Source organism: Hemibagrus wyckioides, linkage group LG09, assembly GCF_019097595.1.
Source record: "Hemibagrus wyckioides isolate EC202008001 linkage group LG09, SWU_Hwy_1.0, whole genome shotgun sequence".
Lineage (NCBI taxonomy): Eukaryota > Metazoa > Chordata > Actinopteri > Siluriformes > Bagridae > Hemibagrus > Hemibagrus wyckioides.
In genome coordinates this window covers 13,591,056-13,618,793 of record NC_080718.1, presented here as the reverse complement: position 1 = coordinate 13,618,793, position 27,738 = coordinate 13,591,056, and the positions used below count along the sequence as shown (strand labels likewise).

The following is a 27,738-nucleotide window of genomic DNA, read 5'->3' as shown; positions in this document are numbered from 1 at the left end:
GAAATACAAATAATCTTTATTCAGATACATAACATATATAATACCTGTAGAAAAACCATAGTAAGGTTTTGAAGGAATAAAAGTGTGAATCTTGCTCAGGTTGGCAGTGGCTGTGTGTGTGTGTGTGTGTGTGTGTGTGTGTGTGTGTGTGTGTCGCTCTGCTGCCCTCTGCTGGTCCTTAGAGGTACTGCTGTAAGCGCCGAGCTGCTCTCACTCAGTGGGCGACTTCTCACTACTGCAGTTCGTTAACACACTGAATCAAACGGAGCGCTAACCACGACACACGCATCATGACGGAGAGCAGCACGGCAGCGAAATGCCGACCCAACGCTGGAGTATGATGAAGCGGTGTTAAATAAGCGGAGCCGATCCTGTGACATGTCAAGAGCGCATTTTCATCTCCCCAAGCCGAGAGCGTTTATCCCTCTGCTCAGATGCTGATGATGGTAGCGCAACCTGCGTGATTTCCTGCTGGTAAGATGATTTGCAAACGGCTGTTTCGAGAGGCCGAGTCTCTAATGCTGTAATGATCTCATCCTGTATAATGCTCTATGACGCTCTATATGACTCGCGCATTAAAATGTACGGACGGTGTAACCCGCTGCGCTCGCGCCCGCTTTGTTTTGAGTAAATAAGATCAAAGAGAGCGGAATTTGTCACACAGCCGCAAACTGACGTGTCCACGTAACCGTGGGGAATTGTGCGTGTTTTCACGCTGTCATGGCTCACACCGAGAGCTTTTTGTTTTTGCCGAGTGGATGGAGTCTCTCCTCAGCCACGATTTCGGCCGCGCGCTCACGTTGGCTCACGTCAAAGCGCGATGTCATTGCCGCGGATCGAGGTGCGGTTGTTTCATTCGAATTTTATTTTTCTTTATTTTCATTACTTTTCTTTTTTTTTGTCATTTTTCATCGTGGACAGCGTTTCATTTACAAGCTCCAGCACTACATGATCGCGTTATGAGGGCGCAATGAATTATTATCATGCACAAGGCGTTATGCAGTAATGATCTCAGTGTGTAATTCACACTCAGCAAACGATGCGTATGACATAATGGTGTGAGGCAGAGCTCCTATTCGCTGCGCCTGAGAGTGGAGTGGCTCAATGAACACCAGCACACTGCTCCTTCAAACTAGAATGCATTTGCTAATATCAGTAATAATAATAATAATAATAATAATAATAATAATAATAATAATAATAATAATCATCATCATTGTCATCATCTTCTCCATCTTCAACATTCACTTCAACATCATCATCATCGTCATCATCTCCATCTCCATCTTCAACATTCACTTCAGCATCATCAACTCCATCTTCAACATTCACTTCAGCATCAGCATCATCATCTCCATCTTCAACATTCACTTGAACATCATCATCATCATCATCTCCATCTTCAACATTCACTTCAGCATCATCATCATCATCATCATCATCTCCATCTTCAACATTCACTTCAGCATCATCATCATCATCTCCATCTTCAACATTCACTTCAACATCATCATCATCTCCATCTTCAACATTCACTTCAACATCATCAACATCAACATCAACATCTCCATCTTTAACATTATCATACTCATCATCTCCATCTTCAACATTAACTTCAACATCATCATCAACAATGTCATCATCTTCAACATTAACTTAAACATCATCTCCATCTTCAATCATCATCTCATTTACCCCACTAGGGCCCAGTAGGGGCAGCTTGGTGGTCATGGGATTCAAACTCACACGTAACCCTGACCAGAATAAAGCATATACTGAACATGAATCGATAATAATGTCCTGGTCCATCTCCTCAGGGTTCTCTGGTTTCCTCCGACCTTCCAGGAGAATGACAAATAGATGAATTGGCTACCTGTTTGTGTGTGTGTGTGTGTGTGTGTGTGTGTGTGTAAACTGCCATCCCATTCTGGGTGTACTGCTTACAGTTCCCAGGATTCTCCAGAACCCTGAACAGGATGAAGTGGTTATTTAAAACATATTTATGAAATCACCAAACAGTCCCAGCTTATTATTCAATTATATTCTAACGAAACTTTTTTAGCAGCTGCTAACAATATTCAGTAACTATAGAGAAACTAATGGGGAAACGTCTGTAGTTAGAGTGATTATTGTAAATCTGGACCCAATAACTGATCCTGCTTAAACAAATGCCTTTTAAAGTTGTTGTAAAAAGTACTAAAGCTTTTGACGTTTTGAATTTCCCGAGCTTGGGATCAGAGCAACTAAAAGGTATTTACAAAATTGAACCTCAAACAGGCCAAAGATACTTCAAAAGAGCTTTTTCCCACAGCAATCTATAACTTCTGGCTTTTACACGGACTGCAGACTCGGCACTATGCTTCCTGCCTATCATTAAAGAGTCATTTTGGCAGCCTTTGTATCATTATAGCAGATGATGCTGCCTTTGCAGATAGTGGTTGTATACAGACTCATTATTTGCACATTATTATAGGAGTTAAAGTGCTCTTTTGTGAAAACCAGCACAAAAAAAGTGTAAGTGATTTTAACAAAGGCCTTATTATAATCGCATTTTTTATTGAGACCAGACGGCCATATATGTAACGTATATCCTTAGCTAACGGTCTAAATGGTTGTTATTGTTGTTGTTTTTGTTTTTTTCTTCTGTTACAGGAACTTCCCGATTTTGCTTCCTTTTAGCTGAGATTCAGCCCAACTGACAGGTGAATTATTTACTTCACACATTTATTTACGCTTTATTATGACACATAACATGCTGTATGTTAGCTTTAGTTTGTCTTTGAATTTTGACTTTTAATGCTAAACTTGCTCAAGTTTAGCATTAAAACGTATTTCAGAACATCTGTATGCCACTGTTGGCACTGATTTTATGGAAAGTATTACTTAAATATTTACCTGAAAAACAGAAATGCTTTAGATAGAGAAATTCAATACTCAGCAAAATGTAGTGTTTCTTTCTACGCAATTCATTTTAGAGAATCATGACTTCACATTAGAAGGCATATGATGAAAGAAAAGATGTTAAGAGTCATTGTGTGTTTGTGTTGTTTAGAATGATTGAGGAGGCCAGCAAGAGTGGCAAGGTCACAGTGGAGAAGAGACAGCTCTTCATGGAAATGAGTAGGTTAACACTCGTTTATACAGTCCTTGTTTATATAATGCCACATACTTTCATACTTAGATACTGTGAATATACATATATATATATATATATATATATATATATATATATATATATATATATATATTCTCAGAGCTGTAAGTCTGTAGGAATGTCATAGGAATATGTCAAATGTCAATATGTCAGAAATCATAGGAATATGTAAAATATATACTCACTGTCTACTAATAGGAACACCTATACCAGAGATCATGCATTTATCCCATCAGCCAATCATGTGCAAGCATCGCAATGTATGAAATAATTGACAGTCACATAATTGTTGATTCTAGACAGACCGATTTAAGTTTGTCAATTTAATTCAGAATAGTGTGGGACAAAAACTTCCAGCGAGCGGCAGTTCCTCAGGCTGAAGTGCCTCAACGATGAGTGAGAGATCAGAAGAGAATGGAGTCTCTCCTCAGCTGGTTAGTTTGAGCTGAGAGGATGACTGCGGTTACTCAAATAACAACCTTTTACAACTGTTGTGAGCAGAAACATCTCATTAACTAAATCCGTTATGCATTATTCTGCTGCCATCTTAATGGCTGACTGTTGGATGGATAATTATCTAGCCAGCCAATCAGGTGGCAGCAGCATGATGCATAACATCAAGGAGAAACTGGTCAAGAGATATGCAGGTGACCAGGTATTCCTAATAAAGCATCCAGTGAGTAAATGTGCCAAAAATAGTCCAAATAAAAATGAATGAATGAATGAAATGCAGTGCTAGCTTTTAAATGTGATACATGTCAGCAAATCTATTTCAAATCTGTAAAGACCTACTTAAAGAACTGATTCATAATTAATCATGATTCCCTTTGCTGTTACCAGGAGCCCAGAACTTTGATGTTATCCGCCTGTCAACCTATCGGACAGCATGCAAGCTACGGTTTGTTCAGAAAAGATGCAATCGTAAGTTGTTTTAGGCGTGTGCCATTATTTCTTGTTTGTTTCTCTAATAGTCTTATTGTATCGTTCACAACAAACCTTACTGTTAACCATCAAAGACACATTGTCTCCTCAGCTTTCTTCTCTGCCTTCTCCTCTTCCAGTTCATCTGGTGGATGTGTGGAACATGATCGAGGCGTTTCGTGACAACGGGCTCAGTACTCTGGACCACAACGCAGAGATCAACGTGTCACGGATGGAGACCATCCTCTCCTCCATCTTCTACCAGCTGAACAAGCGTCTACCTACCACCCACCAGATCAATGTAGAGCAGTCCATTGGCCTGCTGCTCAACTTCATGGTGGCCACCTACGACAGGTGCGAGCTGGCATGTGGCAACTCAGCTAGACCTTAAGATGTATTAAGGCCTCAACTACAAAGCATTGCAGATTTCACACATAATCTTAAAGTTTTTAATCTTAAAGTTCAAATGGAGTTAGAGTTAACATCATATGTTACTCTCAATTTAAAGGTAACAAACTGTTCCTTGTTGCTATGGTGATACCATCAAGGGTACAAGTTTTATCCTCTTAGTAGAAAAGAAACTGGATATAATAAACATTTTAACATAGACTTAGTCACATAATCGGACCATTAGTGCACCTATAGTATCTGTTGAAATAAGAAAAAAAGTAATAATAGTTCATACTAAAGGTACAACAGATAAACTATTGATTTTTATTGGTTTGATCCTATGCAGGAATTTCTGAAAGCTGAAGATGTTGAGGTTCTCTTTGGGAGTGACAAGGTTGGACAGGATTAGGATCGAGTTTATCAGAGGGACAGCTCATGTTGGACATTTGGGGGACAAAGTTAGGGAGGCCAGATTATATTATATAATATAAGTATATTGGTAGGAGAATGTTGGACATGGAGCTGCCAGGCAGAAGGCAAAGAGGAAGGCCAAAGAGGAGGTATATGGATGTAATAAATGAGGATATGAAGCTAGTGGGTGTAAGTGTTGAGGATGCAGAAGATAGGGATAGGTGGAGAGAGGTGATTCGCTGTGGCGACCCCTGAAGGGAAAAGCCGAAAGAAGAAGACACTATTTGCTTAAGGTCCTGTGAGAATGCAGGAAGTAAATAAATGTGTGTGTGTGTATACACGTCACTTTGGTCCCACATAGATGACAATAAATGTTGAGCTTGTCAACGCATTTTAGATTATTCACAAACTCTTATGAAAGTTTGGGAACATTCTATTCAAAGTTTGGTACAATGCTTAAGGTCATTTTACCCATCCTAATCTTAAAGGGTATCAATGTACATGTTGCTCATGCCATGCTTTAATATCTAAGTGTTAAGGACGCTTGTGGAGTACATTTAGCGTCAGGAAATGAATCTGTGTTCAGTGCATCTCTCACACTGTACATTGTCTTCAGTTGGTTGATTATTTTACTAATGTGGAAAAAAAGGTTGCATATTTTGTAAGACAAGCTTTCATAACAGATTGAACTCTAGCCCTGGACTAAATGAATAACAGTTCTCCATTTGTTGTAATTCAAGGCTATTCTTAACCATCCCTGAAGACTGTCACAGCTCTGTAAAGCGTGTGTTTGTGTTGCAGTGAAGGCCATGGAAAGCTCACAGTTTTTGCCATGAAGTCGATGCTGGCAACCATGTGTGGAGGAAAAATTGTCGATAAATTACGATGTAAGTACTGTAAAGTCAATTTATGGTGTTATTGTAGAGTAATATTTATAATATCCAATTCTGTGTATTTATAAGAATTATGTAATTTCCACATTCTGTTTAGCGTCATTTGCAAAACTGGAATTGTTTAATTTTTGCATGAAATTTATAACTTTGTATTCCTATCATTATTTATTCCAGCATTACCAGCCTGCTAGTGAACGTTTGCTGCCCTCTTGTGTAATTTTATAAAAATTACTTTTTTGTAGAAATGAAAAAATATGTACATTAACTCAGAAACATACTTTCATAGACTAGTCTAGAACTATAAAAATCAATCAGTCAAATTTGAGTGTATTTATTCCTTTAGTTTTTGTCCATTTATTATTATGGCATTTAGGGTAGTGCTTCATGTAGTTTCATTTATCGAACACCTTGTGGTGCTGTTCGGTCAAACTGGGTTTTATAAAATCCCAAAACGTGTTCTATAAACAGTGACGGATTCCTCTGTTCTATCTTCTCAGATATTTTTTCTCAGATATCAGACTCCAGTGGGACGATGGCGTTTGCAAAGTTTGACCAGTTTCTCCGGGAGGTCCTGAAGCTGCCGACGGCTGTGTTCGAGGGTCCGTCATTCGGTTACACGGAGCACTCAGTGAGAACATGTTTCCCTCAGCAGGTGAGGGTCTCTCTTGCACAGCACCTTTAATATTCCCAAACTGAAAAAGCTTCTATACCGGTGTTTCATCTTACAACTGGCTTTAAGTGTCTTACCTTTGTTTTGCCAGAAGAAGATATTATTGAACACCTTCTTGGATATTATGATGGCTGATCCTCCCCCACAGTGCCTCGTCTGGCTACCTCTCATGCACCGACTGGCCAATGTAGAGAATGGTACGTGCTACATTTTAGGGATGTAATCGAATACAAATACATTATTTGGAATGAAGACATAATAGACACAAATACAGCCTGTGGTCTAGCTTCATTGGGTTAGTTGTGTACCCTGACCTAAACACTGTCTTATACAATAAAATAAATTCATGCTGATATATGAACTGACATAAACCTCATAAAATGCTTTCATGTATTTGACTAAAACGTAATGCTGAATTAATTTATTCAATATTAACTAGTATGAGTATTGAAGGTTTAATTGTTCTTCATCATTATTAAATGAAAATCTTACAGATAAATCATACAGGCTTTGAAATGCCATTGAAAGGACCGCAGTAGCAAAATTTTATCCCAGATGTGTAGAATTGTAGTTACTGAGCTAAAAAAAACCATATGGTATTTGTTATATTTGTGAACAAAAAACTGATAAAAACAACTCTATTCTATCTTGTGAAAAAGACTGGGTTTTCAGCTACATGCCTGCTTTTGTAGTGAAACACAATACATAAGATAGTATTGCTCTTATCAGTGCTATGATATGAGTGAGAGATCTGACTTGTTCATGTACATTCCCTTTCTTTCTTTCTTTCTTTCTTTCTTTCTTTCTTTCTTTCTTTCTTTCTTTCTTTCTTTCTTTCTTTCTTTCTTTCTTTCTTTCTTTCTTTCTCTCTCTCTCTCTCTCTCTCTCTCTCTCTCTCTCTCTCAGTCTTCCATCCAGTGGAATGCTCCTACTGCCGGAGCGAGAGCATGATGGGTTTCCGCTACAGATGTCAGCAGTGCCACGGCTACCAGCTTTGCCAGAACTGCTTCTGGCGCGGCCATGCCAACGGTCCCCATAGCAACCAGCACCAGATGAAGGAGCACTCCTCGTGGGTATGCAGAGCCCCACCCCCCAAGGCTGTCTATAACATATTCGTTTCTTTACCCAAAAAATACAGCTGCTGCTTAAAGATAGCACTAGTAAAATAAGCTATAATAATACAGTACAGGTTTGTGCTGTAGCACAGTTGCATTTCTGACGCAGAGTGAATCCAGTCAAGCTTCCTCTAGAACGTCATTCGTCTCTGTGTATTTAAGCAAATGAGTTTTTATTAAGATGTTCAATCTCTTCTGGAAATTGAAGAGTAGAAAAAAATTCCTTCCTGTCAGTCCAGGGTCCTGATGAATCATTTTCATAAACATAACTGACTAACATGATGAAACCCTTGTCCTAGACTAGAACAGATTTCTTCTGAGAAGAACATTTAATACTTCCCAAACTTCCCTTTATTACTTTCCAGTAGGAACAATTCCTTCTCTCTATAGCTTTTCATGACTGGGTCAAGGAGTGTAATTGGTATTCAGACAGCATCAGTGTGTCTAGCTTTGTCTTTGTGTCTGTGCCTTTCACAGAAATCCCCAGCCAAGAAGCTGAGCCACGCCATCAGTAAGTCTCTGGGGTGTGTGCCAATAGGAGAACCCCCACACCCTGTGTACCCAGAGGCATCCGAGAGACCACAGGACCTTGCACACCCTACGTAAGTACTAGAATGTGATAGTCTTTCTGGGACGGCAATATTCTGCACCCTTATACCAAACCAGAACACCCGGTTGGTCTTGAGGAGTTTCATTTAACAACTTTTCATGAATACAGTTGAAGAAGCGAAAAAGCAAAGAACTAAAACCATATGAAAAGTGTCACACTAATGGGCTCAGTTCCCATGGGTTTTGGATCTCCAGTGGATCTGGTTGCTGTGGCAGCTATACAGTATATCACAAATGTATGTGCAACGAAAGTAGGAGTGCTTACGTGTTAGCCCAGGACTTGTGGAATGATGTGAAGGATAGTTATTAGCCTTCGGGTTCCCCATGAATAGGCTTCAAACAGCCATAATTGAAAATGTCATGGCATCATTTTTCTCTCTCTGTGTCATACTGAAATTTTGACATGTTTTACAAGCTTCGTTAATGTTGTACGATAAATTATCTACAGATCACAGATGTCTTCTGTTGAGTAGTACAAACATTTGCATAGTGGTCACTGGCCCATCTATACAGATTTAAGTCTTAAAATTATGAAGCTATCAAGTACTTGATTTCTGTATGTATGCAAGTACTGTAATGCAGTGATGGGTAAAAATAACGCCTAATAAGGCCTAGAGACCCACTGCTCAGCAGAGCTTTACCTGATCCAGCTTCTGGAGGTCTAGATACTTGCTAAAATGTAAAAACTCTGCAAACTGTGTTCTAATGCAATAGTAGTCAGAAGATCACACATGCAAATCTCAAGCACATCCCATTCCATCATGTACACGGTTGGTGGCTTCTCTGTTGTTGAGTTGACCCAGTGGTCTGATCTGTCCACTAGAGGGCGTCTGAACTCACTTTAGAGCTGAAGTCGACTTAAAACCGTTGCGGATATTTCATTTCATTTCATTGTCTGTACCGCTTATCCGATCTATCCTTGGGTCACGGGGAGCCTGTGCCTATCTCAGGCGTCATCAGGCATCAAGGCAGGATACAGGCAATTTAAAGACACCAATCAGCCTAGTAGCATGTCTTTGGACTGTGGGAGGAAACCCACCAAGCACAAAGTGAGCAGGAGCAAGACTCAAACCCAGGACGCTGGAGGTATGAGGTGACCTGGCTAACAACTAAGCCACCCCGGTGCATATATTATATTGCCAAAAGTTTTGGGACACCCCTCCAAATCAATGGTTTTCAAGTCTGAAAGGAACTCTTTAGGGGCCAATCTAAGCCTCTGAAAACCAAAGCCTGAATTCAATGATTTGGAGGGGTGTCCCAAAACTTTTGGCAACATAGTGTATTTACACAGCGAATAATATTATTGAAATTTTAACCCAGAAGGCTGATAGCTGCTGCTACTAGTATGTTAGAAATAATACATGAAGCATCAGACTATTTATCATGGCTACATGCTACACCATAGAGAAGAGGTTCATAGACCGACACATGAACTGTATATAAATGCTGTTGTTTTTTTTTTTTTAAATTAACATTGCATGGATCATTTTGGTTACAAACAATACCTAAAAATATAGGCTATTTAAAATGCGCTGTATTTGTTGCTCAGTTTACTGCAGATATAAAAAGTAAGATCTTGTGTTATTTCTTCAAGAAAGTGGTCTTCTGTTGGACAAGATCTTATGTCATTATTTACGTACATATAACGGTAACTAATTTCATTACATTAACACAACTAAAATGTGTCATTAATCATTAAACAAATACCTTAAAAATACTTATAGCTATAAAATAAAATCTATTTATTTTAGGGTTTAAAGTGTAAACAGCAGGTGTTACATTTTTTCATTATTCTGAATTGAAACTCTGAGACCACTGAAGAGACTGCACAGCAATAAACATTTTTTCCAGGCTACATTTGTACAGTAAATTACCATAAACAACCATATAAATAGTCAGGTATAAACTGTACTATCAATGGTTTTTGAGTATATATTTAACTTTTTACAGCTTGAGCAGAGATGAAAATTGCACTGATCATGTCATATCTCAGGAGGTTTGTATATAATCAACACTTAGTAATTAAATGTACTCAATACTGTACATCTCAAAAAATCTCTACATATTCTCTAGATGTTCAGTGACAGAAATGTTAGACCTGCAGAGTAGTGAAGGAACACAATGCTAAATCAAGTACTGAGTCTATTTACATTCGTTTCTGCTTCTGTTATCTTCTGAGTTAATTTTCGAAATTCAGAGTGACTGTTGATCAACAAAATCCGTCACAGGAATAAATGTCATTCAGGAAAAGGCTGGGAGGAAAAACACTGTACATAAAATAAATATGAAACCATATTTTGGTAATTTATCAGAGAGGGAATTATTAAGGGCACTGCTGCTCATGGCTCTTGTTTGATTTACTGACTATAAAACAGGCTATAAAACAGCACTGTATAATAGATATTACAAATGTGGTTTCTGGCTAATTATATTATCTGGATATCCATGTGTCTCTCTCTCTCTCTCTCTCTCTCTCTCTCTATATATATATATATATATATATATATATATATATAAAATAAGAGAAAATAAGAGACCACTGCCCAATCTCCAGATTTGAACCCTACTGAAAACCTCTGGAATGTCATCAAGGGGAAGATGGATGGTCACAAACCATCAAGCTGTTTCTGAGCTGTTTCTGAGCTGTTTGCTTTTTTGCAAAAAGAGTGGTATAAAGTTACCCAACAGTAATGTGAAAAACTGGTGGAGACCATGACAAAACACACGCAAATCGGGGTTATTCCACCAAATACTGATTTCCTAATGTTATTTAGCCAAAGCATGAACACAATTTGTTTACAAATTATTTGCATTTTGTTTTATTTGAGTTATTAAAGCTCTGCAAATACTGCATGATCTTGGGTTATTTTGATGTGTTGTCATTTCCTTTAAATATACACTCGAAATATCAATAGTTATATTTTGAATTTAGGAGAAATATTGTCAGCAGTTCACAAAAAATGAAACAAAACTGTTCATCTCACCAATACATGCACCTGGAAGAAAAAAAAACATAAGAAACTGATTATTTTGCAGTGGTCTCTTATTTTTTTCCAGAGCTAAAAGCTCTGGCAAAGCTCCAGCATCAGTAAAATGCCCACAGAGTTTAAAAGGCCGAATTTTACCACATTGACATTTGCGGGAAAGATGTTTGAAATGAGTTTCATAAGATAACAGTGGCAGTGTATGTTTATAATAATCTAATGGTCACTAAGGGTATTTCCACATTATATTTACTAAATCCAAAGCTCCATCTGGTAAAATGAACAGTGTCAATAACATGTAACATGTAAGGCTTTTAATGCAGTTATACTTGATGTTATTAGTAGCAGCAGCTTATTACCTCCTTTTGTCCTGCACGTGATCTGGCTGCTCTTTCCCACCTGCATGAAAGTGAAAAATGCATGCTTCCAAGACCTTTAGTCCCCATGCACACCTCACACCCCCATACTGCTGCCTTCAGCATCCAAATATTGCCAGATGTGTCTTTTCTCAGTGGCTTCATGTCATCACAGGGCATAACAAATACCAAAGAAATATTTCAGCTTCATGTTGGAATATCAGCTGCAAGTGAATCGCTGTACATTTCCTTATTACATATAGTGCAGGAACTGACAGTGTTTAAAGTTTTAGACAATTTTTCTAATTAAAAATAAACTCTATAGTGAACACTACCCAGCTTGAGTTATAAGAAAGTGTGGCTCATATTCATCTGTTTTCTGGCTGCATCATGTAATAATGTAAAGTCTGCATTGCAGAAGACTAATCTGGAGTGCATTAATATGTGTCTGCAGTTCTTTTGTTTAATTTCTGATTAAATTGAAGCTTATGGTGGAATTTTTCATTGGGGATTTGCCAGGCTGACATCACATCAGGTCAGGCAGGTCGAGGAAATAAAGTGTTTGCTTTTTTTTGTTTGTTTATTTTTTGTTTTTGCCGCAGAGCTCATCCTGTCAGTGAGTGAACAGCAAGTGAAGAAAAATGAAAGATCTTTGTCCATTCAGGATTGCTCTTAAAATCAGATTTAAGGTGGGATGTCAAGCTAAGTGAAACACAGAACCCAATAAAATACAAGACATACACTGGTGCAGCGAAGCTCCTGTAAGTGATACAAACGTTATCTGATCCTTAATTCTGTAAACATACTTAGCTTAGAATGTGCTTGATGAATATCTTTTCATCTTTGCAATTTATGAGCTATAAGACTCAGATTTTGATTCATTCTGAGAAATTCTATTCCATAGTCATTGCTTCAACGTCTCTGAATCTGTATTTATATACCTAAAGGCAGAAGAAGTTGGAATTGATGGTATGATTTTAATTCTTCCCTTGTTCACTCACTCCATAATGGCCATCTGTAGCACCTCGGGGAACGGCTACGTCAGTGTAAACACGTCTCACTTCCTGTTGCGCTTTCACACAGTGTTGCTATTGACCTCAGGACAACATGATCTTCATTATCGCACTGTCATGACTGCCTTCTGACTCAGCCATCAGACAGAATCCGGCCAGCAAATCTCATCCAAAAAAAAAAGAAAAGGGCGTGGGTGCAGTGCACGTCTCAACTGATTAATGTTGGTGCTTGTTATTTGGAGTGGCATAAATGAGTTATGGATGTCAGGTTTGTGGAGCGGTGGTTTGACAGGTGATTGTGTATAGTAGAGAGAGAGATCAGTTTTTCTTTCAGATTTTCACAAGACAGCCTTACTACCTCTGTTCACAGCTTGAAATGGAATATTAGTACTGTTTAATAAAACACACACACAGCTGTTTTTCCCTCTGATGTTATTACTGGCCATTTTAATTTTAATGGCATCGGATATTACCTCCACAGTAGAAAAACATTATTGCTATAATGTGTCTGGTGGTGCAGTGGGTAGTGTTCTCACCACTCCAGGGTCCCGGTTTAATCCTGAGCCCAAGCTGCTGCCAATGTGTGTTTCCTCTGGGTTCTTCAGTTCCTTGTACCTCTAAAAAAAACATGCCAGTAGTTCAAGCTACACTACACTGCCCTAAGATATGACTGTGTCTGCTCACAGTGTCCTGCGCAGGACTGTCATCTCATCCCAAGTGTATTCCAGCTTCATGCTCATTATTTCTGGGAAAGGCTCTGGATCCACCATGACCCTGTCCAGGACAAAAAAATTTGACTGAATATGAATGAATCTCTATGAATAGCAGCACACTGCTTCTGCTAAATAAAGTGGATTGTTACTTGTAAATAAAATATCATTTAAATTGTATATACATATATAGTATTTAAGGACTTTGCTTGGGCCAAAAATCTTGAAAATTCTATTTCCTTTAAACTAATGCACCAAAATTAGATTTTTTTTTTTTTTTATGAAATCAGTGTTTATGATTTGAGAGATGATGCTGAGTTCCACACCACATGTACTAATGTGAGCCCGAGCGCAGAGGTGAAATGCCGAACACACTTCTCATTGATCTTTATTTTGATGAGGACGTTTCCGCTCCATATTTCTCCATCTCTATCAGGCAGCACTCGCTTCACTATAATTATCCACCAGCGAACAGAAACATCACTTGATATTGTGGATATGACCTCATAAAAAATGTGAGAATCATTTTGGCTTGCCCTTTACTAAGGGCAGACATCTTGCAGGATTTAAAAGACATAAAAGTATATATGAGTGATGAGGTTTTGTTCAACCTGCATGGAATATTTGAATATAGCAACTCAGATATGTGCTGGATTGATAAACAATCATCTATCTTAGGAGACAGATGCATGTAATTGTACACAGTGGAACGAGTCTTTCAGCTCTGTGGAACAGTGTCATTGATCACATCATGGCCCTGTTGGACAATGAAAACATGAACTTTAATGAGGCACCGTGGGAGCTTTTTCATACAGCATGGTGTCACACTACACACAACTTTGGGGAAAAGATTTCACATTATAGACAGGGTGCGTTTTTACTTCTTAGTCAAGGGTGCGCAATAGAAATGCATTCACTTTATCATCAGGAGACTGCAAGACTGAATGCCTGTCCTGTGGAGCAGCAGTTCAGAAAGATGCAGTAGCAGACTGCACGTGTCTCAGAGGAACCATATGCTGTCTTAGCATCTGGGCGATTTAGCCAGAGAGTGGGAAATGGTAAATCGAGTAAAATGAGTAAAAAAAAAAAGTTTCTAATTTGGGAAAATGTTACTACCAATGTAACTGCTCAGGTTGGGTGAGTCTGTGCCCACTGCAGCCTCAGATACCTGTTCTTGCCCGACAGGAGTGCAACTCGATGTGGTCTTATGCTGTTGTAGCTCATCAGCTCATCATCAATAAAACGTCTTGTGCATCCTGTTATGCTTTTCTGCTCACCAGAATAGTACAGAGTGCTTATTTGAATATCTTTCAGCTGTCAGCTTGAGCAATCTTCTGTTCTCTGCACCATTCTCTTTCAACTCTAAAGGCAGTTGTGTTTAAAAATCTCAGGACATGTTGAAAACACGTACACCAGCCTGTCTGGGACCAGCATCCATGCCACATTATGTCAAAGTCACTAACATCATATTTTTCCCCTCATTCGGATGTTTGGTGTGAGCAATAACTGAAGCTTTTGACCTGTATCTGTATGATTTATGCAGCATTGGTGTGTGTGTGTGTGTGTGTGTGTGCAAGCATATGCATTTGTATTCATAATACATGAATCGGGCAGAGAAAACGGGAAAGACAGATAGATGCGTAGAGTGTTGGGTTGAGAGAGAGAAAGAGAGAGAGAGAGAGAGAGAGAGAGAGAGAAAGTAAGCGAGAAAGCGTGCATCTGGATCGTCACAGGGTCATGTGACTGCCGGGTTTCCTTGGAGACAGCAGCAATGTTGTGCATTCAGATGCTAGTTCAGTTGAGCGGAGGGCAGGACAGAAGAGGCAGCTGGCCTCTGGATGTGTCTCAGAGTCAAACAAACAGGTGCTCCGTACGCTACGCAAGGTGAGTTAGTCCATACAAACATATTTGTCAGTTTTGATCTTTGTGAATTTTTTTTGCTCTTGGTGATTGAGTATGGTCTTGAACAGTGTAATAACATTAAATCGTTGGTGAGTTGTGATTGTTACTGAAGGTACCTACATTGTCTTCTGTTCTAATTTACGCTCCTGAGACCTTGCCAGCTACTTAAATCAAGTCATGGCACTTTCTTTCTTCTTAGACGTTGAAGTATTGTGTTTATTTTGCTAATGCGTTTTATCCTCTCAGGAAAAAAAAAAACAAACATTTAAATTGATAATGAAAAATGAGAGAAAAAAAGAGTCTTTAGTGACCTTTACATAAAGAGAAAGTGTTTGTTTTGTTTACTTGTGTCTTGAAAAACAGCACATTAGAAGACAATTTAAGGCAGGGGTCAATTGTTTTGAGGTTTTGGATTTCCCTTTATACTGTCTTGTATAAAACAGAGTGAACACACATGTGGGTTGGTGAAAGATAGAAGCTTATATGAGGGGAACGCAAGCCTGAAGCAAAAGCACAGCTTGAGCTGAGGAAAGTGTCAGAGAGAAGTTCGGAGTGACAGTCAAGGTGACATTGGTGGCAGTGATTGCTTAGGGCAGCAGCGTCTCACTTTCAGTAATTAAGGCACTGGGTCGCTGCTCAGAAGGTCAGGAGTTGATGCCCCAGCAGTGCCAAGCTGCCACTGTTGGCCCGTGGAGCAACCCTCTCTGCACCAAGGGAGCTGTATCATAGCTGACCCTGTGCCCTAATTTTCTAACAAGCTGGAATATGCAAGGAAAAGAATATATATATGTATGCTATATAATATAAGGAAAGCTGGAATATGCAAAGGAAAGAGGTTTACTGTTTGTGTTTATATATATATATATAATAATATAATGTTTTTTTGTGTGTGTTTTTCTTTTTTTAACTTAATATTTTAAACAGGAAATGTGGTGCCTGTAGAGCTCACCTGTGAGAAGAAGAAAAGTCATATTAAGAGAGGGTGCAATGTAGATAGTGTGGTCAGAAGGGCTGAGAAGCTTGCTCTTGTGTGTGTGTGTGTGTGTGTGTGTGTGTGAGGTCTGACAAGCATTTGGGTCCAGTCCATAATACAGTTTATCCTCACTTTCTGCAATGTCACCTCTGCCTCTCTCTCTCTCTCTCTCTCTCTCTCTCTCTCTCCTCCCTGCTCTTTTTTTTCCATTTTTTCAAACTCCAGCTCTAATTAGAATTCCTACAGACTCCTTTTTCTCCTTGTTAACTGTTAATTAGTTTTGGGCAAATAGCATTAAATGAAAATGTCACTGTATTGAAAGCAATTACAGTGAAGATGCCTGTACAAGAGGCTTGTTCCAGAGCAGTACAGAGCACTTTGACGGCTCCTCCTCTGAAAGCTTGCAGTTGGTGTTTTCTGCTTGTGTGCCCCACACACACACACACACACACACACACACACACGCACACACACACACCCAGGTAGGCTGCTGATAGGAGACAGGTTGGCAGCTCCAGGTCTGTGGCCATGCTTGACTTGAACTTTATAATTTTGCAGTCAGCTGAAGCCAGTGTCCAACAACATGAACGATACAGTTCTTGTGTCCTCTGGGGCCCCCACGCCCACCACCAGGTAAGCACATGACACAGGTTTACGTCTGCATGCTGTCCTGTTTAAGCCACTCTGTTGTCAGTCTGTTATAGTCTTAAAAGTAGCTTGCTTTGTAGTATGTTAAGAGCAAGTGAGTGATAAATGTCTTGGATTTTCTCCGTTTGATTTGCTGCTAAGCTATATATGTTTGCCCACCTAAGGCAGATGAGCTGAAGCACTGAAGGGAGAAATTGACTCAGCTTTCTAGATCCCTGTGCATTTTTAAGGCTGGGATCTTTTCATGTGATAATGGAGATAAAAGCACTCAGGATGAGAAGCTTATCTCAGGAATAGGGTTAATCGGGGTGTGTGATTCAGCGCTTTCCTGTCCCTCGTCCCACAACATACAATCTCTTTTATGCTGGCTGGATGTCAAATGGCATAAATGGTAATATGAGACGAAATGGTATATAAAATGTTAATAACTGATACTTATGAGGTGGAATATAGGTGGAGGATATTGTATTGCATTATAGACACATAATTCAGAAACCTCCATCACTGGATATAAGGATTATCCCTTTCTTATCTGTGACTCCACACCCTATCACAGCTTCTGTGAATGTTGTATATTTATATATTTTCGTTAGTACTACTATTCCAGGAGTGCTGTAGTGAAATGCCTTAGAATATGAAGTGTCATGACTGCAAAAAGCCTGAATGGACCAGATGTGATGCACAGTGCCTGAAGAAGGCAGAAGCTGCTCATATGTAAGCAGGGCTATAAATAGCTTGGCATGGACTGAGGCAGTGGGAGAGGGTTTGGAGGAGGGGTGGCACGGATAAACACTTCAGACGACATGAGATTTTCACTGCAAAAGATCTTTGGTTAAAGTCTGGTTAAGGAAATAATCAATTTGTTAACTTTGCGCAATAAGAAGTGTTACGCATTACCGTGAGTGAGTTTGTGCATAAGGGATGTGTGTCACAGCACACTGCCAGCTCCGCTCGGGACTCCGATCCTACACTCTGATGCTTTTAGACTCAATGCTGCAGCCTTCTGAGTCACGCTCTGTTTGGGTAAGTGTGAGGTCAGCTGCTGGCAGCGGTCTGGGCCAGAGGGCAAGTGGTAGAGGAATGTACAATTATTTTCCACCAAATTACGGTTACGCTGCTGCTCAGTGGAGCATGCCAAAAATATAATGCTTCCTTTCAGCCTGACTGAAGGTTGTAGGGACGTCATGACAGCTTTTCGATACTCTGACGTGATTGTGTTTGGGAAGGGCCTGCTATGATTGATGATGTCTGACATATGCTAGGATATAGCTAACTTAAAAATAGACAAGGTATTGAACTAAAGAAGGTCTGGTTTCATAAAATTCTTTTCTTACAAAGGTCAAGATAAGCAACCTAGATGAATGACAGCAGTTACTGTTTACTCCTTAATCATTAGATAATTATTTACAGATGAGAGAAGAGAGAATAACACCTACTGCCAAAACAGTCTGTTTTTATCGACATTTTTCTTCTTTCTTTCTATTTTTCTTTCTACAAAAGTATGAGGAAATTCTTCCATTTCTCGGTGAGCTGCTTGTGATTGAAATGCATGTGACTGGCTGAGCCACAGCAGAGGATTTGCTACAGAAACCACAATGGTGCATGTTTAGAAGACTTGGGTCACAGAACAATGGCCAGTTTTTTTTTTATATCGGCTTTGCTGTAGTATGTTTTGCAGTTCAATCTACTAAAATACTTTGCTGGGTTGGCATCCGTGCAACATTCCACCAGCTGACAACCTCTAGTGTAAACAGTAAACCCTTACAGTATAATGGATGTACTTTTGCTGTTTTCCAGGAATAAAGAAAATAAAGAAAAATGTCTTTTACTGTTCTAAAGAAAACGTCTATGTACTGGCAAAGTCCATAGCGTTCAGAAAAAGTTTACCGGTGAAAAGAGTGCATTTCTCTCTATATCTCTGTATGCCCATGTCTGTAATAACGCATGTAATAGTTTGGCCTTGTGCAGGAGGTGTCAAAGCCAGACGCACGGACGGGAAAGTGAGCCTTTGTGCTGATGCTGCATGCTCACCCTCTTCCATCCTCCCTAACACTCAGAAGGCTCTCAAGGGCAAATGACGCTGCCCGCAATTTATTGTCAGCTGGGTCATGCGTAGCCATGCTGTCAACGAGTAAATAACCGCATTCGTTTGTACCAGATGAGTTTTTTAATTCAGTGTTAAGTGATATTGACCAGCTGCTGCAGATGCAATTATAGGCCACACTGTTTTGGCACTGCACCATGTGCAGCCTTGAAATATTGGGTCATTACTCACAGATACGATTTGCAATTGGATTAAATATGATTTAATTAATTATTTAGTTGGGTCAAAAGAGGCAAATGTTAAGAATTGTAAATCTGTAATTATACTTTAATATCTATTAAAGTCTTTGCAGGATGTGTCTTTATTCCTGCAATGTAGCTCAATGTAGCATTAACAGAATTCCGACACATCTTCCTCCAGCTTGCACTCGGAGGAGGCATCATAAATACCATGTGTCTCTGAGAGGCTCTTGGCACACCGTAGCATTTTTAATGAACCAACCGTGAAGTATGTGAAAGCAGGAAGATCAGACAGATCACCCTGACAGGATTCAGTTGACTGACACAGTGGTTCAGCTTTCCATAAAGCTATTTGTGAAAGGAATAGCTTGTCTTGTACTTGTTTATGGTGTTTATTAGGGCAAAGGCTCCTGGCCTGTAACATTCACATTCATATACACTCTCCCTGTTGACTCATTGGAGGTCATTTAATGAGAAGGGGAAGCATATGCTCCATCATCTGTTCCTGTCATATGCCAAATCTTATAGCATGAGACATGCGCCATAATGCACCTTACTGTAATGATGCAATACAGTCTGACACGATCTGTACAGAGGGAAAAAGAAAGGTATTATGAAAAATATAAAAATATAGAATGTAAAAATGTAATATGATCTTATTGCTCCTAGAGATATCTGTGGGATATCTCTGTAGCGATTGATGTGACAGTAGATCAGGACCCTATTAAAAGATTAACGTCATAATAAAGGAGTGAAAGAAGGAACAAAAAACAAACCCACAAGCCTCCCTATCTGGTGTTTGTGAACTAACAATGCTACACGAGGGTTTCTCAAATGTTCTTTAGATAGTTAAGGGTTCTTAGTTTCCTAAAGGGTTTTTATTTGGAGCCGTCTCTGATTTCAAGTTTCTCCAAACAGATGAAACTTTTTTCTTTTCCAAAGCTATGTGAGATGGTCCTGAGTGTTTCAATGTGTGTGATTGTCCATGCTGAGCTTTTTTGTTTGTGTGTTTTTTATGTAGTGTAATGTTCCTGGTTCTGGCAGTGGTATCCTCCAGTGTACACTTTTTGCCCCTTTAGTATGTATCTTTTACCTAAAAAAATGTGCATACAGTGCAACTTTAAAGCTTTATTTTAAAAGGGAATTACAGCATCTCTTTTTATCATGGAATTTCCTTCTGTTTCGGTTGTGCCCATATTCCTATATATGGTTAATGGCTCATATAAAATTTGACACTCAGGGGATTTATAGTTTTTCATAAGTATTTTTTACCTAGTCTAATAGGAGAAATATGTTCTAGAAAAGTTCCATTTTTTCACACAAATTTAAAGTTAATTTTTATATCAATCCCATTTCTGCTCTCTGAGATGCCTCCAGTTCTTGTTCATAAGCATTCAGAATTTAAAGGTGTTATCTTCTACCACTTCTGTGTAAGGTTACCCCAACCGAGGTAAAAACATCTCACACTGAAAGCCAACAGTGTTCTGACTCGTTTTATATCAGACTTGCGGCCATTAAATAATTCATTTCCTTATACTGATTGAAAATGTACCATAAGTCGATTTCCATTCCACCAGCAGAATGGCTCGCCAGCATACTGGCAAAAAAAGGTTAAATCTTAAAGATACATAATATTGATATTTCCAAGTTAAAGATACATATTAAAGGTACAAAAGATGCCAACAGTTTAGTACCCTTTTTTCTAAGAGTCCATTGATAAAGTGTAGTTCACTAAGTGCATACTTGGCATCCTGTTCTCTCTGGACAGCACCACTCTGGAGAGTCCCAGCAGGCTGGATGAGGAGCACCGTCTTATTGCCCGCTATGCTGCTCGTCTGGCAGCTGAAGCCAGCAATTCTACAGTGAGTATGCATAAATACACACACACACACACACACATACAACCTGGATGTAATATCTCTATCCTCTGCAATATGTACCACCTGCAATAATGGGCCATTTCCTAGCACTCCCAGCGGTGCGGGAATTGAGAATAAATAACACATCAGGCACATTTATTCCACTGATGTTTGAACTCATGTGCCCGCTCTGCCATTTTTGCCCGTGTGATATCATTACCTCTGTAGCAGCATGTTGATTTAATGGCTTGGTTAAATGTGCCCCTAGTTTTTACTCTTAATCATTGTTTCACAGCAATGCCCTCCTAGCGACCTGAGCTTCAACTTCGATGCCAACAAGCAACAGAGGCAACTCATTGCTGAGCTCGAGAACAAAAACAGGTGACTTATATTGGCTTAGAATTGTACCATGAATAAACTTTAATGAATTTTGACCTTTATTTAACATGTAGTGGGGGTCTAGGGAAAAATAAATGCTAATTTAAAATGAGTAAAACCTAGAATCACTAAACTGCATTACTGATATTCATTTTCATTTACAGGGCATCTTAAAAGTCCGGAGCCAATGAGATTAATCCTACATATATTTAATTATGTGTTTTTTTTGCTCCATATATTCAAGTGCAATATATTTGCTCATCATATTCCCATTGATTCCTGACTTTTCAGACCCCCCTGTAGTTTGCATTTAATTTTATGGTATTGTGTGTGTTATATATTATTAATTGTATGATTTGGGGAAACAGGGAGATCCTTCAGGAAATCCAGCGGCTGCGTCTGGAACATGAGCAAGCCTCTCAGCCCACACCAGAGAAAGCTCAACAGAACCCCACTCTCCTGGCGGAATTACGACTGCTCCGGTACACACACACACATTTACAGCTACAGGTATCCAACATGTACACATTCACAGTATTCTGCATTTCAAGACTTGATCAAGATATGAATATGACTTGATAAGACTTTCTGAGACGGAATGTGCTTTAAAACATCCATCTATCGTCTATACCCGCTTTATTCCTAATTAGGGTCACAGGGATCTGCTGGAGCCTATCCCAGCACACATTGGGCGAAAGGCAGGGGTGCACCCTGGACAGGTTGCCTGTCCATGACAGGGCCACATATAGACAGACAACCACACACACTCACAGACAATTTAGAATTACCAATCAACCTAATGTATGTGTTTTTGGACTGTGGGTGGAAAGTGTGGGGAGAACATGCCATCTCCACACAGAAAAGCCCCTGCCTATTCGAACCCAGGACCTCCTTGCTGTGAGGCAACAGCGCTAACCACTAAGCCACGCTTTAAAACATGACCGCATTTCAACTAAAGTACCATTTCCAGACACCAGAGGGTGTCTAGGAGTCATAAAACTGGTTCTTCAGTCATGTTCCTGTATACCTTGACTGTAGTTTTGGGAAAGCACACTGTAGTTTCTTTAGAAAACAACTGCTCTGTGGCCCATTAAAAGGGGACGAGATTCTTCATATACTTAGAATAACAAATTATTATTCAATTATGCATTTCATGCATTGTGTGTATTGTTATTCAGGCACAGAAAAGATGAGCTGGAAAAGCGCATGTCCGCTCTACAGGAAAGTAGGAGAGAGTTGATGGTCCAGTTGGAAGGGCTCATGAGACTGCTAAAGGTATAAGTTGTTTTAGAAGTGCTGCTCTTTTTCACTTTCTGTAAATAAGTCTTTATTAGAGTACACCATGGTCTATTGGCTGTTCTTTCATTCTTCTAACCTTTCTCTCTCTCTCTCTCTCTCTCTCTCACTCTCTCTGTCTCTCTCTCTCTCTCATTCATGTATCTGTATTCTCTCACTGCTCCCTTTTTCTGATGCTGACAGGATGAAGAGCAGAAGGGCGTAAGTGTTCCTGACTTCAGTCTCTTTTATGATTGCTAGTTCAAAGAGTTTGTTGTACTTCCACAGCATTGTGCATTAACATGTATAAAGTGTAAAGAGCTGGCATTTTACAGAATCAACATTCAAAGTATAACTCAGATTATGTAATCAAGCAGCTTACGTTTACTTTCTTTTCTGTGACTAGACAAATTCAGACAACGTTCATATGCAGCAGCCCTGCGTGTGCTAATCAATGCAAGATTATCCTCTTATGTTTAAGCAGGCTTAGCAAGTCTGTTATAAGTAAAGCAGACCATCTTCACAGGTGTGCTTTTAGCTATAAGACAATATGAAGTTTAAGCTTGGTCCCCTAGCTTTATTTCCTTGCTTGGCATAGGGCAAGCTGACCCATGCATATCCCTGCCAAATATCAGAGACGTGCTTGCCTTTCATGTGAGCTAACCACCTCGCTTCTAATGTGACTGCAGTCTGGCTGGCCATCTGCTGCCTGGCTGTGTGCCACGGCCCCTGGGCCCTGCACCAGTCCATGAAACACAGTGCCCCTTTTCTTCATCTACCTCTCCATTTGCCTGCACTTCTAATGGCACACACATGGTTCTCTGTGAGCGTGAGGCCAAATAAGGTGTGCTGAGAACATATACCACCGGAGCAGGCTTGAGGTTTAATGTAGATCATATGTCTGTAGGTGCGTTAGCGCTGATAATATCGTCTGTGTGTTGGCTAGAGCTTTGAAAGGACTGGTGTGTGTCTATGAGGAGTCAGGTTGCTACTCATCCAGAGTGAGATCTGCTTCCTGTTCCCTTGCTGGCAGCTTAACCCAGTTTCTCTGCTACAGGCTCAGACAGGGGGCTCACCCCATTCCTCACCCAGCCACAGTGCCAGTTGCACCATGCCCATGCCCATCCGCTCCACCTCCGCCGGCTCCACACCTACTCACACACCACAGGACTGCCTGGCCGGTGTCAGTGACGATGTACTGGATGCCTTCTCTCAGGGTGAGACATCCCTGACACGTGAAACACACAAATGACCAAGTGCAAGGACCTTGGAAACCACTGTTATGTGGAAACTGTATGAAAAGTCAATTAAAACAAAAACCCCTTGTCTGTTTCAGGTGTACCTAGAAATCTCCGTAATGATCTTTTGGTAGCTGCGGACTCAATCACGAATACCATGTCATCGTTGGTTAAAGAGCTCCACTCAGGTATTGCACTGTTTGTGATGTATTGATTATATTACATTATAAAGACCTTGAAACCTTGATATTCTGTGATACTATAACCCCTTTTTCGCTTGGCTTATTATTCAAAACTTTACAGTTGATGATGGTTTGGAAGACGAGGAGGTGAACATGAGGAACGGAAGGGAAAAAGGTGAGTTATCTTTTGACCTTCATATTTCTTTGTCTTCAAACACCAACTTCATTTCTGATTCCTTGACTTTCCTCTTGAATGAATGTAGGGCTTTCTAGTTTCATACTTAAGTGTGGCTCTATGAACTCCAGGTAACTGCAGTGAGATTCACCTGGTTACTCTTCTTGTGCATTTGCAAACAACTTCCAGCAAAGTCATTTAGTGATGTATAACGCAGGACTTGCAGTAAAGATCACTGTTATAAAGGCACAAAGGTTTCCTAATAACCTTTTCATTGTATCATAGATCATAGTTACATATGGAAGAAGTGTTTTGTTTCACCTCTCCTAACAGCCAGGGGCAGTGAGAATCACAAATGCCAACAATGTCATGAGGAACAGGACTTGCCTCAGGACTAATCAGAAAGATTTCACACCATTGGGAGAGGCAATATTACCTTTGATTGTGGAAAATGTGCATGTTGCAGCAACATAGACTTATAATGCACATGAGGAGGAGACATTCCTTGCAGAGTGGCATGTCATAGTAGGGAATGGCATGACCCATCTGCAGGTGGTGAAGGTGAAGTCTTTGTCAACGATCGTTTCTTCCATGGCAGATGAACAGTTGGCCTGAGGACTGAATGGCCACAGCCAAGTCTAGATAAAACCACAGTGTGTGCTCTGGAGTTTTGCCTGCATGGAAAGCTGGAAGGTCAATCAAGCGATCCATAATGTTGGGTGATTTGATCTTGTGCATGGATCCTGGGTTCAACCAAAAGGTCACCCGAGATTACCTGGCCACTAAAACCTCCAAGGCAAGCTTATCACCAGAGCATGCAATTCCCCAACACATTTTAATGAAGTGATATTTTTTGGGGGGGTTCTTTAAGTCTCTTAAAGAACTGTAGTGGGTAGTGGATGGAGGTCATAATAAACATTTGAGCCTTCATAGAGATACTTTAGCATATATGGGGACTTGCTATCTAAGAGTGCTTGAAGAAAAAAATTGTATTTTTTGAAATTGGCAGCAAATCCAGTTTATAAGATGCTCAAACATTTGGGGGAATAGCCTCCATTAAAAGCTGTGCAGTGTCCTGGACTACTTTTATGCACTGCCAGGATGTTTCCCTGCTAGTGAAAGCAATAGTAGAAACCAAGGATTTTCTGGCCATTTTGAGGCCAAGAATAGGTCTCTGCGTCCTAGTTGGCAAATTCTGTACAATGCTCAAGGTGAGCAGTAAAGAAGCCAAGGCAAATAATAGATGGTGAGGCCAGTCACGGACAATGCATCTTTCCAAAGCTGTCCGTATAACTCTGCCAGGGAGAACCACAATTGGCAGCATGTTGGCCTGGCATTGGCAAAGCATTGCACATGTGCAGATCTGGCTTACCATTTCTTGGTATAAGCATGGATTTGCATGGTTTTGAAAGTGTATCCACTGCACCATTGTACAGTTGCTCTTAAAGACATTGAATATGGATTGGCCTACCTGTGAGAATTCTGTGCAAGGTAGAGAGACCTTGCTCTTGTCCTCAGTTTCCTTAGATACAGATGATAGTGGAGTTGAACATAGCAGTTCAATCCTGAATTCTAGCTAAGCATTGTCTGCCCCGCAGTGATTGCTATCCAAGTCAGACACCACATCCTTAAAATGGACATAGCTGTGTGGACATAGGTGATGTCCATCTTCAGCATTTAAGAGGTTCAGACACAAGCTCAGCATGGCTCCATTGGATAAGTGGATGAGAGGAGGCACAGTATTAAAGGACTGGATACCTGTAGCTCTGTGTGTAATCACATGCTGGTAAGTGAATAGCTCCATATTGTGTACACATGTGCACAAAGTAGAAAGAAATATTTGGCTGTATGTCAGTGGAATTTTTGCAAATACTCTGTTATACGTCACTGTGCAACTTTCCCGGCACAAGAAGGTATATAGATGATTCTCACCTCTACTGGTATGTTAAGAAGGGTGTAATAAAACCAACTTTAGTACAAAAAACAAAACAAATAGAAAGCGGAATAAATAAACGCCAAGGCAAATTTAGAACTAATATTTAGCATAGACTGCTTTATTCTTTACCCAGCTGACAGTATTTGATGGCAGATGTTTCTAGAAGATGGAATTCAACTTCCGCAAAATTGTGCGCCCACGTAATTGAAATCCAAACAAGGGTTAGCACTTCAGCTGTGTTTTAGCTCTCCTTTCTGTCTGTTTTCTAGCTGAGTCTGAGTAAAACAGTATGGAATTTTACATGTGAGTATAACTAATGAAAACACTCAATAGTTGTATTATGTGCACATGACAAAAGTTCGAACCCAGCAATGCCTGTGTCTGGAATGTTCCTTTAGTGCAGAGCGGTCACAGTCGCTAACCTTATGTCTGTGTTTCATCCAGTGTCAGCACAGAGGCATTATGGGAACAGGCACTCCACCCCGTCATTCTAAATGTCTGGATGTGACTGGCAAGGACCAGCGACAGCAAAACCCTTCCTGGCATTAGCACATAAAGTAATGCATGCTCTTCCCAGCCAGGTTTCACTATGTGAAATGAACACTTCATCACATTTTGCAGAGAGCAAGCTGTATCTACTAAGGAGAATATAAATATATATAGCGCTATATGTCTTATCTGTATAAACCTGTTGTAATTATGTAACATTTTCATTGTCATGTCTGCAAGGGAATGGCTTGTTTGTGCTTTGTCACATCGAAAAACTTTTGATTTCAGTCTCCGAAACGGTCACACTGTGCATAGTCGGTGTTAACACTGGGAACAACTCACTGATCTCAGCTGCAGCTCTTTCCTATAGGTGTCCTCCTCAGATAACGATTTTGTAGAATTAGTGATAATGTTTTCGTTTGTGTTGTTTGAGTTTTGCATGACGTTTCATAAAAGGAGGACCCTTGTCTTTGACCTGCATGTGACGTTTAATTTGACTGTGGTGAGCGTGGGAGTCCTTCCTCTCACCCACTCTGATCATGTTCATCCAAACTGCTGCTAGTCCACTCAACCCATGATAAAGCACTAGGTCAGAGCTCTCTTATAAAGCCAGGTGTTTGTCAGGGAATCTCTGTGAGGATGCTACTTTGAACCACTTGTTACCGTATGTTGATATATGTTTTTAATTCCATCTTCAAATTGTACATCCCTCGAAAGCCTTCCAGTCGCTTCTCAGTCACATAGATCCAAACGGTGGTGCATTAAAAACAAAACAAACAAAACAAAGGCAGTCTGTTTCAAAGAGTTTAAAGGGAAAAGAGGTAGTTATAGCTGTTTACCAGTACTGTTGGAGTGAAAAATGACTTTCTGTTAGTCACTTCAAAAGCTTTTTAGTCAGTAGTCATGCTCTAAATAAGTGAAACTGGTGCTCAGGGACTAGGGATAGTGGCAAAGAAAGAAGCGAACAAATCATGGCATTGACTTCAGCCCAGGAAGGTTTGCAGATCAAAGATTAGCACAGACCATAAAATCTTTATAGATTGGCCTGATTGGCCGATGGGAGTCAACAGAGCTGTAGTAGGAAGTTCCTGCTGGACTGTGTAGAGAGAAGATGGAATGTACAGTGGTGAAATAGAGGAAATATTTGAGGAGGGTGGGTGGATGGGGATAGAGA

General features: G+C 40.0%; 1 protein-coding gene across 4 annotated transcripts; it reads left to right on the top strand.

Moving 5' to 3' along the window:
• The first annotated feature begins 189 nt into the window (after window positions 1-189).
• Window positions 190-27,738, top strand: dtnbb (dystrobrevin, beta b). 4 transcript variants are annotated; one of them, XM_058400032.1, is made up of 21 exons: window positions 190-474; window positions 2,653-2,702; window positions 3,053-3,120; window positions 3,995-4,075; window positions 4,216-4,429; window positions 5,678-5,763; window positions 6,267-6,421; window positions 6,531-6,636; window positions 7,346-7,512; window positions 8,032-8,156; window positions 16,660-16,734; window positions 20,801-20,894; window positions 21,187-21,272; window positions 21,638-21,751; window positions 22,448-22,544; window positions 22,749-22,766; window positions 23,602-23,761; window positions 23,881-23,970; window positions 24,086-24,139; window positions 26,345-26,378; window positions 26,520-27,738. In XM_058400032.1, exons 3-20 carry the CDS (start codon window positions 3,054-3,056, stop codon window positions 26,356-26,358), a joined length of 1,803 nt encoding a protein of 600 aa, XP_058256015.1. In that variant the 5' UTR covers window positions 190-474; window positions 2,653-2,702; window position 3,053; the 3' UTR covers window positions 26,359-26,378; window positions 26,520-27,738. The 4 variants fall into 4 exon arrangements, with proteins under 4 accessions (XP_058256015.1, XP_058256014.1, XP_058256013.1 ...); XM_058400031.1 differs by lacking the exon at window positions 26,345-26,378 and having other exon boundaries at window positions 6,534-6,636; XM_058400030.1 differs by lacking the exon at window positions 26,345-26,378.

What these genes read in the sequence shown, in the direction of transcription:
- dtnbb (XM_058400030.1), top strand. Translation starts at nt 3,054, where the DNA reads ATGATTGAGGAGGCCAGCAAGAGTGGCAAGGTCACAGTGGAGAAGAGA. An exon ending in TGTTCAGAAAAGATGCAATC is followed by an intron (nt 4,076 to 4,215) that starts GTAAGTTGTTTT and finishes CTCCTCTTCCAG; the next exon opens with TTCATCTGGTGGATGTGTGG. An exon ending in GAGCTCGAGAACAAAAACAG is followed by an intron (nt 21,273 to 21,637) that starts GTGACTTATATT and finishes TTGGGGAAACAG; the next exon opens with GGAGATCCTTCAGGAAATCC.